This window comes from Cloeon dipterum, chromosome 3, assembly GCF_949628265.1.
Source record: "Cloeon dipterum chromosome 3, ieCloDipt1.1, whole genome shotgun sequence".
Classification (NCBI taxonomy): domain Eukaryota; kingdom Metazoa; phylum Arthropoda; class Insecta; order Ephemeroptera; family Baetidae; genus Cloeon; species Cloeon dipterum.
Window position 1 is genome coordinate 31,161,556 of NC_088788.1, and position 12,182 is coordinate 31,173,737.

A 12,182-nucleotide genomic window follows, 5' to 3' on the forward strand; every position below is an offset into this window, starting at 1 on the left:
AGAATCTAAATATTCAATAAAGAAATAACTATAAAACACTTCAAATTTTCTTTATATCATATAAATATGGCGTTTCTACAAAATTAAACTGTAAAAAATAATATCGCTTGTAATTGTAAGGAAGATTTCAATCAGCTCAATTAAAAACATAAATAGATAAAGCGAAAATTTTATTACAATCGAATAAAACATTGCTATTTAGTTACATAAGGCACTGTCGCATTAAAGTAGCCGCAAGTTTGAAGGAGGCTCAGCGACTTATTGCATGCTGCAGCTGTAAAATTTTAATATTAAAACGTCGTATACAATTTAATTTAAATTGGCTCACTGTTTACTCGCAGAGTAGGAGGACATGACTGAATAGCAATTATATTTTTTTATTAATGCCACTCTAACTAACGCACAACTTACGCCAAGGGCTGCACCTTTGATGCACTGGGAAAAATAAAAAGGACGCGCTAAGCTAGTCACTTTAGTCGTCTTATTGTAAGGAACTGTTAGGTTTGCTGGCTGCATTGCTGTCGATACATGAAATAATATGTGATTATTGAATTTATGACAGTTGAGAATAAAAAATTCCTGCCTTCAACTACTGTCTTGCATACGTTGACCAATTCAGTTGCTACTGAAGCAGAGCTGACGGTTGGTGGAGCTCCTGCAGAAATCCAGTTAGCTGTTGAAGCCTTTTCAACCAATGGAATCACATTTTCATAGATGATGCTGTTATTTGCGTCGATCTAATTAAATTGGTGTTTGAAGTAGACATATTTTCAGTAATTTCATTGTTTACAAGATTCTTAAGTCTGAACAAGCATTCGTTGACAGTCTGAAAAGGATTAGGCCACATTGAATATCGCACTTAATTTTAAATAAAAATTAATTACTGGTACAGGTCCAAGCTGTGCAACTAAAAAATTAATGTATATTATTTACTTGGAAAATTTTTATTTCTGGCTTTACTGTTTGCAGCTGAGTCCATTTGAAAATTATTTGACTTATCGTAGAACAAATACATTCGGAAATTTGTGAACTGCAAAAGTCTTTGGTCGCTGAGCCCAGTCGTGCACTTCACAATCTCCGCGTCTGTGAACATCCTTCCAACGCTTCCTTTACAGCAACTCTTTAGAGACTATCGCAAATATTAATAGGTAAAAATATTTTATATGGTGTGAATTAGGGGGCAAATACGTCAAAATTTTGCTTGTTGCATATCGGAGGCTTAGTGGTGGTCGGTTTCTTGGTAGTTGTTGTTTTGGTCGTGGTTGGTTTCTTAGTGGTCGTCGTTTTAGTTGTTGTAGGTTTTTTGGTGGTCGTGGTTGTCGTTTTAGTTGTAGTTGTTTTTTTAGTTGTTGTTTTTTTAGTTGTTGTTGTTGTTTGCCCAAAAACTGTAACGATCATCTTAATTGTTTCAAATGCAAACTAATTTAATACAAAATTTATACCGATGCTTCCAAGCGCAAAGAGCTTAAATAACATGCAAGTTAAACAGATGAGTTCTCTATCATTCTTTTCTTTTCTTTAAAACGTTCAATACTTGAACTCTGATTTACTCATATTGCATATACATATCTACAAAAGTTTGGAAACTCACGATTATTGCGAATGCGAAAAGCTTTGTCCTGCGCATGGTTGATTGAAGGCGCGTCCTTACGTCGGAATGATAGAATATGAAATTCGCGCTCAATTTATATACCCTACGGACACCTGAAACGTGTCAGGATGTGACTGCCATCAGCCATTGTGGACGTGAACCCCACGTGATTTCGCACTGAATTCCGGTTCGCAGATCACACAATGCAGAATATCATTGGGTAAATTTTATCTCATTTTAATCATCTTAGCTTGGAGAAAATTCACGAAGTATGTTCAAACAATTAATAAGGTTAATAAATTAACAAATGATGAATTAATAAATTAATTCATAACGTTGTCACGAAACAAAGTCTTACGCTATGAGATATATATTTTTATTTGCAACAACAAAGCGTCAGACAAATGAAACCTGCTTGAGCAGCCCTTCTCATTATAACGTTCAAAATTTAACGATAAAAAGTAAGCACGTCTTTGACGTCTATAATGCTAAAAATGAATTATTATTGACCGTAGAGAGCACCTGTTGCTGGGTTAATATAAGATAAAGTCTAGAATAATATCCAGTGATTGTGCATGCTCAAAATTTATTTGATTTTTTTATTCAAAATAGAAAAACAATCTATCAACCAAAAATACACTCCTTAAATGTTTTTATCAATGCAGACATTGTTATTTGGGAACACAGATAAACAGCAAATTAATAAATGGCTTTCATCCCAATTCATCACACATTTATTTTCCCCTTTTAAAATTATGTCCAGCAACATATATAATGCGTATAATCATTTGTTTTCAATGGCTCATGGATGGGGAGACAAAATCCGTTGCTTTGTTGGTTTAACTCCTGATGAGGCCTGAGGGCTGTCTAATATGAGAAAATTATTTTTTGAGGCAAAAATATCTTTAATTGTTCGCTTTTGCCGTCCATATCCTAGTTTAATAGCAAATAATGGTCTGGATGAAGCCATTTATTGATTCATATATTGTTTATTTCAGATATCCCTGTTAATTACATACGTCTATAACGGATGACAAAAGTGCGTTTTAATTTCACCCAATTGTTGTGTTGAATACTTTGCACTCTTGGAGTTTAAGTCTGTCCTTGTCACAGTTAGCTGAAATATTTTTGAAGTTAGCTTTCCACATGTTACTAAGTTTATTGCAATACCAGGTAAAGGAGACTTAGATTTGCAATCCTACAATAATCAAAATTTTTGTGTTTAGAAATTAACGTCAAAGTGAAAAATATTACTGTCAAAAATGTCTGTCTGATGCATTGGATAAGCATGATTGGTTCTGTAGTGCTCATTCCTCCATTGCTCAATTTTACTGGCTCAAATTTTTTGGCTGTAATCGCGCACCTTCATCAATATTGTACGATATTTATGTCATGGGAAGACCAGACCATCAATGTCAGCGCCGCACGCTGTGACAATGGACAGCATGGCGTCCTTCTCATCTATAGCCTTGGCAAAGTGGGTCGCTACCACATCATAGATGATTTTTCCACTCGCCGTCATCTGCCAATCCAAAATGAATAGTATTAAAACGGGGTTGCTAATCTTTCAGCCTCACCATTGCTGGCAAATTTGTTGAGTCGGAAAAATTAAAAAGACACCTGGTGATATTCTTCACGTATTAAACAAAAGTCATTAGAACGAATCAATCGAAATTTTTGTTCTCTACTCACAGCTACTATCTTGAAATCAGCATCTGCTCAGAATAAACAGTTTAATTATTTTAATTATTTTAATGTTTCTGAAAAAGTTACTGTTTGACAGAGTGTTCCAGTCGAGCGTGTTGTCTTTGGTCATGAAAGTGTTGAGCATATAATTGGCATAGGAGAGCAGTCGTTTGTGCATGTTCCTCTCAGGCGTACATATTTGGATTTGATTTAGAGTAAAGAAATTTCCCAATGTTTCAACGCAGCATCTCCTTAAGTTCTTAACAGATAATATTTTATAATTAAGGTAAAAATAATTCATAAACAACTTACAATGAACTTTTCTTTCTTGCAGTCTACTTTAATATTACCGCTTATTTGCTTTGATTTTGCGTTTACTTTGAACGCTTTTAAAATTGCCCTTTTCTGCCGGTCGGAACCTATTACAACTTATTTAGTGATTCAACCTCAAACGAAACTTATTGCTAGTAAATACCTGGCCCTGATGCAAGTATCACCTTAAATAATCAAAGTTTGAGTAATGTGTTTTCTAAAAAAATATTGTTCAAACTCACCACTATAACTGAAAGAAATGCTAAAGCGCATAGATACTTGTGCACAGCTGCCATGGTCAACGTTGGCGCACGGTTGATCGCAGTTTCTAGATGTGAATCGAATATGGACACGTCGTAGGTTTTATAGCGCCAAATGCGGTACGTCATTCTTCCTGCTTCCTTCTTGCATTTGGGACGTTCGTGTAGCTGTGCGCGGAGTAGCGAAACACCAATGCATGGCCACAACGACCGACGCCAGTGCGTAGCTTCGGGGTAGTAAAACCGAGAAAAAATCTATCACTGGAGCTGCACATTGCCACCCTATACAATTTGCAAATTGTGCCGCAATTTGTTTAAACCTCCGCACAGCACATCGCGTGGGATATGAGCTCACTGGGTCCCAATAACACTGCTGAGCGAATAACATAATCAGCATTACAAAATGTTATTTGCAGCTTCCCTGATAGTTCTGTACGTATTTCTTGGTTTTTATTAAGTTCTTATATTGAAATATATTCTGAAAAAAATACCTGATAAATTTTCTTCATCTTTTTTACTCTTGTTTACTTCAGTTTTTCCCTATTAAGTTGATTTGGCAGTTAATCAATTTAAGCTGAAAGTATGAGATTTATTGCATTTTGCCTAATTTAAGAACCGAATGCTTTCAGACAGTATTAATTTCGCATCACGATTTTTGGAGGGATTTTCGGGTGGTTAAAATTTAAAATTTCTTATACTTAATACATTGATAAGAGTTCAAATCACAAATTTAATGTTTTTACTGCTGCCAATTACATTCAAACAAACGTCAAACAGCTAGAAAATAAGATATAGTTTCACTTCTTTCATTTTTCTAATTGCAGGAGTATCAGCAAATAGGTTACTGACAGTTCCAGAATCTGAAAAATGATGTATGGTGTTAAATCATGTTGTTTGTACGAGTTTCGGAAATGCATTTTTAAATAGCTAATGATTTTGCTAAAAATATTTTAATTTAATCTTTTAAATTTGCGTGAGTAAATGTAGTTCTCTTACAGCCAACAGCGTCTTTAAATTAAGTCGGTAGAATGGACCGGCCTTCAGGAAAAGGGGATCTTTCGCGCGGATTGACATGATGTTGATATCAATCTCAAATCCCGGAACCCAGTTCCACCAAGACACAGAATTGCAGTTAGCATTAATCTGCAGGCCCTGTGGAAACAGAGATTAAGTTTAGTGACATGTTGACTCAAACTTGCGTGGTGTATAACGTGGTGTCCGATGTCGGTTGCAAAGTAGCTCATCGTCCCGAAATGCAAGGTTGGACATACAACGCAGCTAATCATAGCGGCTGCTCGTATTGCTGACACCTCCTGGACATATCGTTTTATACAATAAATGAACTTTAAAAATTGTTTTTATTTTGTTGCATCGTAATTATAATTCTTCTTGGTGAATTATCAGTTTCAACATGTTGAGTGAAAAACAGTAGTTTTATTTTATTAATGACTATATTATAATCAATACCACCAATTAACATACTTGCTTTATGATGCGGTATATGACTGTAAACCAAATCAGCATGATTACCCATGTCTCTATAAGCATTGCCGTGCTGAATATCTTGTTGATACCATCAATAAATCTTGACAACACACGAATTTGTGGTTAAAGTTAGTTGAGCTCAAATATTTCGACAACCTTATGCTTCTTTGGTGCTGCTGGATCGCATAGTCCAAGATTTCTCTCGCTCTAATTTCATTCATCGCAATATCTTCCTTATTCGGATCCTCACTTTTTAAAACCAAAAGAAAGCGAATTATATCTGCAGCTTTGGTTAATGCCTCATAATATGCTAACCTTAATTGCAGCATTTGTAGTGAGCGGTTGGTGTGCTTCAGTGACCTTTGGGCCAGTATCAGCAAAGCAGTGTAAAGATGGGCAAATCCAAAGTGAACCAGTCCGCTCAAAATGAGTATTGCGCTAAGCGTGCCGTGAATTAAAATTTTCAAAGTATCTCTTCCCTTAAGATTTAGGTTAGGAAATAGAATGTCAGCGAGTAATTCGCTGCGGATGATTCGGTCAGGAGAGTCTCGCATCATTATCAGCCGGGTGTAAAAGAGCCCAAGAACGAGCAGCAGAAATGCGACAAGCAGAGTTAAATACAGGGCCCGGGGAAGATCCTTGCATGACTCACGAAAAACCTGTGAATTTTTTACTTAGCTTTTTTATTTGATTTCTATAACGTGGATTTTAGTGCTTAAAAATTTTAATATAATTATGTGAATAGTTTTTGAAATTTGAGTCACCTTAATTTCGGATTCCATAACTGTCGGACACTGGACGCCACTGAACACGTCTTTCACAAGTGTAATTAATTTGGTGGAATTTCTTGCAACGACCTTGACTTTGAATATTGCCGACGCAATCATCAGGACTACCAAAAGTTGCAACATCATCTCTGAGAGGCCCTCGTCGCTCGTGATCGCGTGCAAAATACTCAAAAGCATCATGATGCTGCCTACTAAGGAAAGGAATCCTTGGGTAAGGAACCCGAGGGTTGCGAAGATGGCCCGTTTGGCTCTTGTTCTTTTAATCCCAGCCAAGCTGTCAAAATTCACTCCCAGAATGCGGAATATGAACACAGACTTCTCGAAGAGCCGAGATGTCTTGACGACGTTGTAGGTCTTCATTCCCAAAAATGTAGAGTTTGAAGACAAGCAGATTGATACTGGCACTGCAACAAATCTGCTCTCAGTTTCGTGAATTTTTAGGAATGAGCATTCGATAGCCAGTTCAGCTGTATAAATGAGAAGTACAGAGTAATTAGTTCAGCCATCTGGCAGCCTTGCCGCATTTTAGATTAGAGCTGTATATAATTAGTTTTGCAATAGTAGAAACTTATAGGTCACTTGGTGATTTATTATTTATGCTTGGGAATTCCGTCAGCAGTATTCAAAAGTCGCATGTCCACGCAAATAAACACCCAATTTTGCAATCACCAGCAAATTTTCTAAACTGGGCAATTTCGTAAAATGCTACCATCAGGCTAAATTAAGTTGACGACGCAATACTCGTTTAAGAAAAAATCGCAATTTTGCGCAGTTAGTAAGATGCTGCGTTTCGGAGTGCATTACTGTTTAGGTCTTAAAATTCTGCACCTTATCAGTCTCGTTTTTGGATATTGGATTCCTTTGAAGCCTATGCCAAAAAAGCTGGATACTCTAATGTTTGTCTTTGCCACGGTTACCACCATTATTTTCGTCTGCCAATCTCTATTTGCTCTATACACGACATTTAGCTACTCTTTGGTCAGCTACATGCATGGCGTTATTTACGCGGTCAGCATAATAACCATCTTGAAGCACCTGTTTTGCGTCACCTACTATCACGTTAGCAGGAGGGAAATGATCGAGATTTTTCTTCAATTGCAGGTATACGTTATAAAGTCCTAAAATATAGTAAACATTTGTCCCTATTTCAATCTTTCATCTTCCAATACCATGTCACATTATTTTCAGGTTATTCTAGACAAATACAACTATCCTTTTGTGAATTTGCAAACGATTGCTTTGAAAATATCAAGACGAGTAATTGCGTTCTACTTCCTTCCTCCTGCGATATACATTTTGCTGATAAAGAGCAACTTTATCAGTTCCATTGAAATACATCATATCTCACGAAATGTGACCAAAATGGTAACAACAAACGAAACGGGAAGTAGCATAAGAAGAGATTTGCTGAGGTATTTAAGAAGTTTCAGGCTGACAATTTTTCCAAAATTATCGTAAATTTCTACTCCTAGCATTTTGAACGTGCACTCACTGTCAGATGGATTGCTCCACACAACAGTATTCATTTCAACTATTTCAAATTTGCGAGAAATCGTCGCTAATGCATTTCTTCTCTCTGCGTACGCAATAGTAGCTGAGCAAATCGCAGTTTTGAAAAATTGTTTAGAAAATATTTTGACGTCCGAAAACTTCCTTCCCAGCGAAATTTGCTTTGTAAAACTCCGTAGCAATACTAGCAAAGAACTCCGCAACGCCACGTCCTCGTCTGCAAATCTCGATGCTTGGCAACAGTTTCAACAGCACACAGCAAGGCAAGTTTTGGAAATTAAGGTTGAGAAACAACAGAAAATATTGTACACTATTTATTTCCAGGGTTTTGGATAGAATCAACAAATATGCGGCCCCAATCATAGTAATTTCAATCAGCTCTTACGTCGCACTTCTGACGTTGTCAGCTTTTGCATTGATCAAAGTCCGTTCAATTTGTGAATGTTGAAGCAACTAACACATAAAAAATTATATATTTAGACGTACTCCGAGCCAAGTTTTGCAGCAAACTTCATGGCGGGATGCGTGCTGTACTTGACGGAGATATATTTGTATTGCGACAGCGGCCACCGCATCAAGCTGCAGGTGAGATTGCTCGACCGCCCCATGACAATTCGCTATAGGCAACCCGCTCGGTACAACTGCCGAGCCGGTTGCATAACAAAATCGTATCTTTGAAGTGATCATATAATCAAACGCGTGCGTAACTTTGCAGAGAGACGCTCTCGTCGATGTAGTCTACCACGGACCATGGTTACGAATAGAGAAAAAACTTATTCCCGTGGTGCACTTCTTGACTCTCGACTGCCAAAGATCCTTTCAGGTTACTGGTGGACCATTTTTCACGCTTTCCCTGGAATTCTTCGCATCAGTGGTGGGTGTCGTCTTTACTTATTTTATTGTGGCAATGCAAATTAAGTGACATTTGTGTAGCTTCATCATCAGCAATTATTTATTAATGTTTTCAAAGATCACAGCTTTCGCTATTTTTGCGCTTAGTTATTGCAAAAAATTGTCATAAGTAAAACTACGAATAGCAGACAAAAATACAATTTAAATTTGCTTTTGTCGTGGAAATTTGATTTTTCACAGCTGGTAATACCCAGTATCACGGAAAAATTACCCGCAATTTATTTAGTTTGCGTTTCGTTTCACGCAAACCCAGTTAGAAATTTCAACCGGTTTCAGCCCGCTCTTCTTGAACAGCTCGATAGAGTTGAAGTTTTTTACAATCACGTGACAGTGAACATTAATTCCTGCTTTGCCAAGGGTTCTCGTTTGATGTCTCAGTGCGATCAAAGCATATCCCTTCCTCCTGTGCTCTGGAACCGTTTGCAAAATACCAAGTCCGCCATACTCTGCTTGCAAAATCATCGCAGCCAACTCTTCAGATCCGTCTTCATTTTTTACAAACACACCACATGAGGGGTTAAGCTCGATCATTTTCTCAACCACGTTTAGGTAGTCAGGCGAGTAGTGAGGCCAATATTTGCAAACGATACCAACGTGACTTTTGTCGAGAGGACCTACTCGCACGTTTGGTGGAATTCTAGAAAAAATTTACGTTAATTTAAACTTTTATTTAGCAATCTTTTTTATAACAAACTCTGGAACCTCCACTTTGGCCGCGTCTTCGGCCGCAATGTAGTGCATGTAGCAAGGCACATACAAATTGTCGACAGGCGTCAGTCCAACTTGTCGAATGGCCTCGGCACAAATTGGAATGTGCCGCTCAATCACACCAGAGAAGTGTGATAAGCGGTCCCAAGGAATTAATTTGCTCTCAGACAGTGCCGTCCTTAGTTTGGTGCCTTCCTTTTCCATTGAATAAACAGCTCCAAAAACAATTCCATCGGCCTAGGTAAACATGATGATAGTTTAAACTAAATTTAAAAAAGAAAATGGATTGTTCTTACTAGTTTATCGACCAATGCAACAACAGTGCCGTCCAAAATTCCATCTTCAGGGCATAGAATGTTGACCTTGATCTCTGGCAGCTTTTTTGCCCACTCCATCTGTGTTTTAATCCAGTAGTAAATCTAGAGAGACTTGTTTAATTTAATCTTAACAAATTAGCTGTAAAACGAACCACGGCGCTATTGGGGAGATCAGAGGCCAGCACCTGCAGCAACGCCTCAGTTTCATCCTCGTTCAGAGCGCGCAAAATATCGTTTTTCTTGGGCTGCATGCTTGCTTCCTCCTCGACAGTCTCCTCAACTTCTTCTATTGGATGCGGCAAGACTGAAATACAATCAGGCCCGAATAAGCAAACGCTGATATACTGCTGGAGCTGCTCCTGGGAAACTAGCGGCCCGTGCACTGGAGCGAATCGCGGAGGCGGTCCCTTCACATGCACCTCGCTTATCTCTTTGCGGGGCAGTCCTTGCGACATCGGACGCAAAGGGGGAAATTAACAGACAGACGCGCACGCTTCCAATGGCAAAGTCGACTGAATCTCTGGCAATGCGTGTTGAGGAGTGAAAGTTGAATTCGTAGCGGCTCTAAATGATGATGATTTCGATTGCACTAGGCTGCTGCTATTATTAAATGTCAATCTGAATGAGGTCGCTCATTTCTGAAACTGCAGCGCCTCACATTATGGCGAGCGGAACGACCCACATTTGTATTAAACATTCTGTTTGTGTCAATGTCAAGTTCTATCTTCTATTTTTAATTGTCTTGGTTGTTAGTAAAACATTTGCACAGAATAAAATCCTTGGAGAATATATCTATTAATTTATTGTTGACCTATTTTAACAGTCCGAGTCTTTAAAAAAGCAAAGAACTATTGGCCAGAGAGTTTCTGTTTTTAGAGTGTGGACTTATTTGCTTTGGATTTGTCATATTTGAAACCTCCTAAGTTTTCTCCGATGAATTTGGTGTGCGTTCCAGTAGCAATTAATTCTCCAGCAGAGTTTTTGATTTGAACATCTAGGAATGCTAACGAACTTCCAGCTTTATTGGTTTTGGCATCAATGGTGATTTTTTCTCCCTCTTTTGCTGCTTTCAAATACCTACAAAAAATATGATTTCAATAAAATGCTTAAAAATGACACAAATAATCTTACGAGACGTGAATGTCGACTGAAACACCAGGAACCCCTCTGCCGTGGGTCATTAATGCCAGTGTTGATATTCCATCAACAATTGTAGCAGTTAACCCTCCGTGCAGGGTGCCACCTTTATTTTGGTGTTCTTCACCGACAACCATTTCTGCTACACATTTCCCCTGACCAGCAGTTACTATTTTCACCTAAATCACAACATCAAAGGATTAAAGCATGGAAGGTGAATTAATATTTAAAAAATATTGCAATTTTGTGTGAAGCAAATCCCAAAAAAAAAAACGAATTGAGAAAAGCTGCGTTTTATTTTTAGAGCTTGATGTTAACCGATTTCTTCGCGCATTCATAAACCAGCATGTCTATATTAGCTTTATTTCTAGACCCCCAACCTTATTGATAACGTAAAAAGCAAACAATCAAATATGATAAGGTTTTTACCTATATTTAACAATTCATAGCTCTGTCTAAGTACATAGCAACAGCATAGCAATTCATATTTGAGTACATCTTTAAATTTTCAGATAATATTCTGTCGTTACTAACAATAAGCGGGAAACTCGATATTAAATTGAATAAAGGTTAAAATCCATAAAAACCATATATTTATGAATGTTCATCGATAGACTGAATAAAATAGTATTGGCTATAATAAAATTGGCTACAAAAATACAATACATTTTTCGTCTTTTTAAATTTAACCTTAGTAAAATTTAAAATTGTCAACCCATTTATCAACAAAAAGAAAATTTAATTTTCTATAACATCAAAAAATGAAATGCCTTAATTAATTATTGTTTAAAAACAAAATTTTGTCATAGATAAATAAACAAATAATGTACGACAAAAAATACCAAACGCGTGCGATTAGCGCCATGATGTGGGTTGTTTCTATTTTTGATGTTAGGTTTTCAGACCAAATATAAAAAAATGCATTACAGGGTGCAGGATTCTTTTACGATAATAAACTGAACCCGTATTAGATAATACATTCATACGGATAAAATACCTTTTATTGTTTGTAACCTACGTACTCGCAGAATAAAAAAAATCTGAACTCACCTTATCTAGCACGCGATCAAACCCTTTAGCTTCCACGAGATACTTTAAAATATCCCGAACAAATTTTACTGAAGTGCTTGCCATGGTGCAAGTCTCTGACTAATTTCTAATCCTCAAAATACTGGATAAAAAATAATTCTCAATTTCCTGCTCGAGATTTTCATACACAATTCACATCTGACGAGACGATGTTACCAACATAATCCATTTTAAGACAAAATGTAAAATCGTCTCTGCTCTCAATCTCTGAAGATCATTCAATATTTAATATGTGAGATGTATGAAATTGTTAATGACAGTTGCAAATTTTTGTAAAAAGCAGTAAGCATTTTTTGGCTATCATTTGCGTCGTCAGCTATGCAAATTACAGTTCTGTTGTGCTGGTTGCATCGTTTGCCGCCTACATTCATTCAAATTCAAACCAAAG

At 37.1% G+C, this 12,182-nt stretch overlaps 5 protein-coding genes across 5 annotated transcripts; 1 reads left to right on the forward strand and 4 right to left on the reverse strand.

Moving 5' to 3' along the window:
• Window positions 1-153: 153 nt before the first annotated feature.
• LOC135939502 (uncharacterized) lies at window positions 154-1,647 on the reverse strand. The gene is made up of 10 exons (XM_065483919.1): window positions 1,592-1,647; window positions 1,443-1,464; window positions 1,189-1,385; window positions 961-1,129; window positions 885-907; window positions 791-826; window positions 584-737; window positions 412-518; window positions 329-356; window positions 154-274 (listed from the first exon to the last, which is right to left on the reverse strand). Exons 1-10 carry the CDS (start codon window positions 1,625-1,627, stop codon window positions 195-197), a joined length of 852 nt encoding a protein of 283 aa, XP_065339991.1. The 5' UTR covers window positions 1,628-1,647; the 3' UTR covers window positions 154-194.
• Window positions 1,648-2,152: 505 nt separating this feature from the next.
• On the reverse strand, window positions 2,153-3,993 carry LOC135939220 (uncharacterized). The gene is made up of 10 exons (XM_065483478.1): window positions 3,832-3,993; window positions 3,753-3,774; window positions 3,590-3,696; window positions 3,365-3,536; window positions 3,284-3,306; window positions 3,169-3,222; window positions 2,999-3,113; window positions 2,846-2,940; window positions 2,762-2,789; window positions 2,153-2,708 (listed from the first exon to the last, which is right to left on the reverse strand). Exons 1-10 carry the CDS (start codon window positions 3,976-3,978, stop codon window positions 2,644-2,646), a joined length of 828 nt encoding a protein of 275 aa, XP_065339550.1. The 5' UTR covers window positions 3,979-3,993; the 3' UTR covers window positions 2,153-2,643.
• Window positions 3,994-4,655: 662 nt separating this feature from the next.
• Window positions 4,656-5,585, reverse strand: LOC135938381 (uncharacterized). The gene is made up of 3 exons (XM_065482001.1): window positions 5,332-5,585; window positions 4,846-5,001; window positions 4,656-4,709 (listed from the first exon to the last, which is right to left on the reverse strand). The coding sequence occupies exons 1-3, from the start codon at window positions 5,395-5,397 to the stop codon at window positions 4,656-4,658; spliced, it is 276 nt and encodes a 91-aa protein (XP_065338073.1). The 5' UTR covers window positions 5,398-5,585.
• Window positions 5,586-6,635: 1,050 nt separating this feature from the next.
• On the forward strand, window positions 6,636-8,568 carry LOC135938880 (uncharacterized). The gene is made up of 6 exons (XM_065482887.1): window positions 6,636-7,223; window positions 7,311-7,534; window positions 7,595-7,894; window positions 7,956-8,055; window positions 8,112-8,216; window positions 8,347-8,568. The coding sequence occupies exons 1-6, from the start codon at window positions 6,903-6,905 to the stop codon at window positions 8,551-8,553; spliced, it is 1,257 nt and encodes a 418-aa protein (XP_065338959.1). The 5' UTR covers window positions 6,636-6,902; the 3' UTR covers window positions 8,554-8,568.
• LOC135938879 (uncharacterized) lies at window positions 8,556-11,943 on the reverse strand. The gene is made up of 7 exons (XM_065482886.1): window positions 11,756-11,943; window positions 10,700-10,884; window positions 10,485-10,645; window positions 9,721-9,872; window positions 9,548-9,670; window positions 9,238-9,488; window positions 8,556-9,180 (listed from the first exon to the last, which is right to left on the reverse strand). The coding sequence occupies exons 1-7, from the start codon at window positions 11,837-11,839 to the stop codon at window positions 8,766-8,768; spliced, it is 1,371 nt and encodes a 456-aa protein (XP_065338958.1). The 5' UTR covers window positions 11,840-11,943; the 3' UTR covers window positions 8,556-8,765.
• Window positions 11,944-12,182: the final 239 nt, after the last annotated feature.

Coding starts and splice junctions, on each gene's coding strand:
- LOC135939502 (XM_065483919.1), bottom strand. CDS start 1,627: ATGCGCAGGACAAAGCTTTTCGCATTCGCAATAATC. Junction 1,130..1,188: donor GCAACAAGCAAAATTTTGAC/GTATTTGCCCCC, acceptor TATTTGCGATAG/TCTCTAAAGAGTTGCTGTAA. Junction 519..583: donor ATGCAAGACAGTAGTTGAAG/GCAGGAATTTTT, acceptor ATGTATCGACAG/CAATGCAGCCAGCAAACCTA.
- LOC135939220 (XM_065483478.1), bottom strand. CDS start 3,978: ATGACGTACCGCATTTGGCGCTATAAAACCTACGACGTGTCCATATTC. Junction 3,537..3,589: donor GCAAGAAAGAAAAGTTCATT/GTAAGTTGTTTA, acceptor TTATCTGTTAAG/AACTTAAGGAGATGCTGCGT. Junction 3,114..3,168: donor CAACAAATTTGCCAGCAATG/GTGAGGCTGAAA, acceptor TTGGATTGGCAG/ATGACGGCGAGTGGAAAAAT.
- LOC135938381 (XM_065482001.1), bottom strand. CDS start 5,397: ATGCTTATAGAGACATGGGTAATCATGCTGATTTGGTTTACAGTCATA. Junction 5,002..5,331: donor TATACCGCATCATAAAGCAA/GTATGTTAATTG, acceptor CTGTTTCCACAG/GGCCTGCAGATTAATGCTAA. Junction 4,710..4,845: donor ATTTAAAGACGCTGTTGGCT/GTAAGAGAACTA, acceptor ATCATTTTTCAG/ATTCTGGAACTGTCAGTAAC.
- LOC135938880 (XM_065482887.1), top strand. CDS start 6,903: ATGCTGCGTTTCGGAGTGCATTACTGTTTAGGTCTTAAAATTCTGCAC. Junction 7,895..7,955: donor TTTCAACAGCACACAGCAAG/GCAAGTTTTGGA, acceptor ATTTATTTCCAG/GGTTTTGGATAGAATCAACA. Junction 8,056..8,111: donor CAGCTTTTGCATTGATCAAA/GTCCGTTCAATT, acceptor TTATATATTTAG/ACGTACTCCGAGCCAAGTTT.
- LOC135938879 (XM_065482886.1), bottom strand. CDS start 11,839: ATGGCAAGCACTTCAGTAAAATTTGTTCGGGATATTTTAAAGTATCTC. Junction 10,885..11,755: donor TTGATCGCGTGCTAGATAAG/GTGAGTTCAGAT, acceptor GTTGTGATTTAG/GTGAAAATAGTAACTGCTGG. Junction 10,646..10,699: donor TCAGTCGACATTCACGTCTC/GTAAGATTATTT, acceptor TATTTTTTGTAG/GTATTTGAAAGCAGCAAAAG.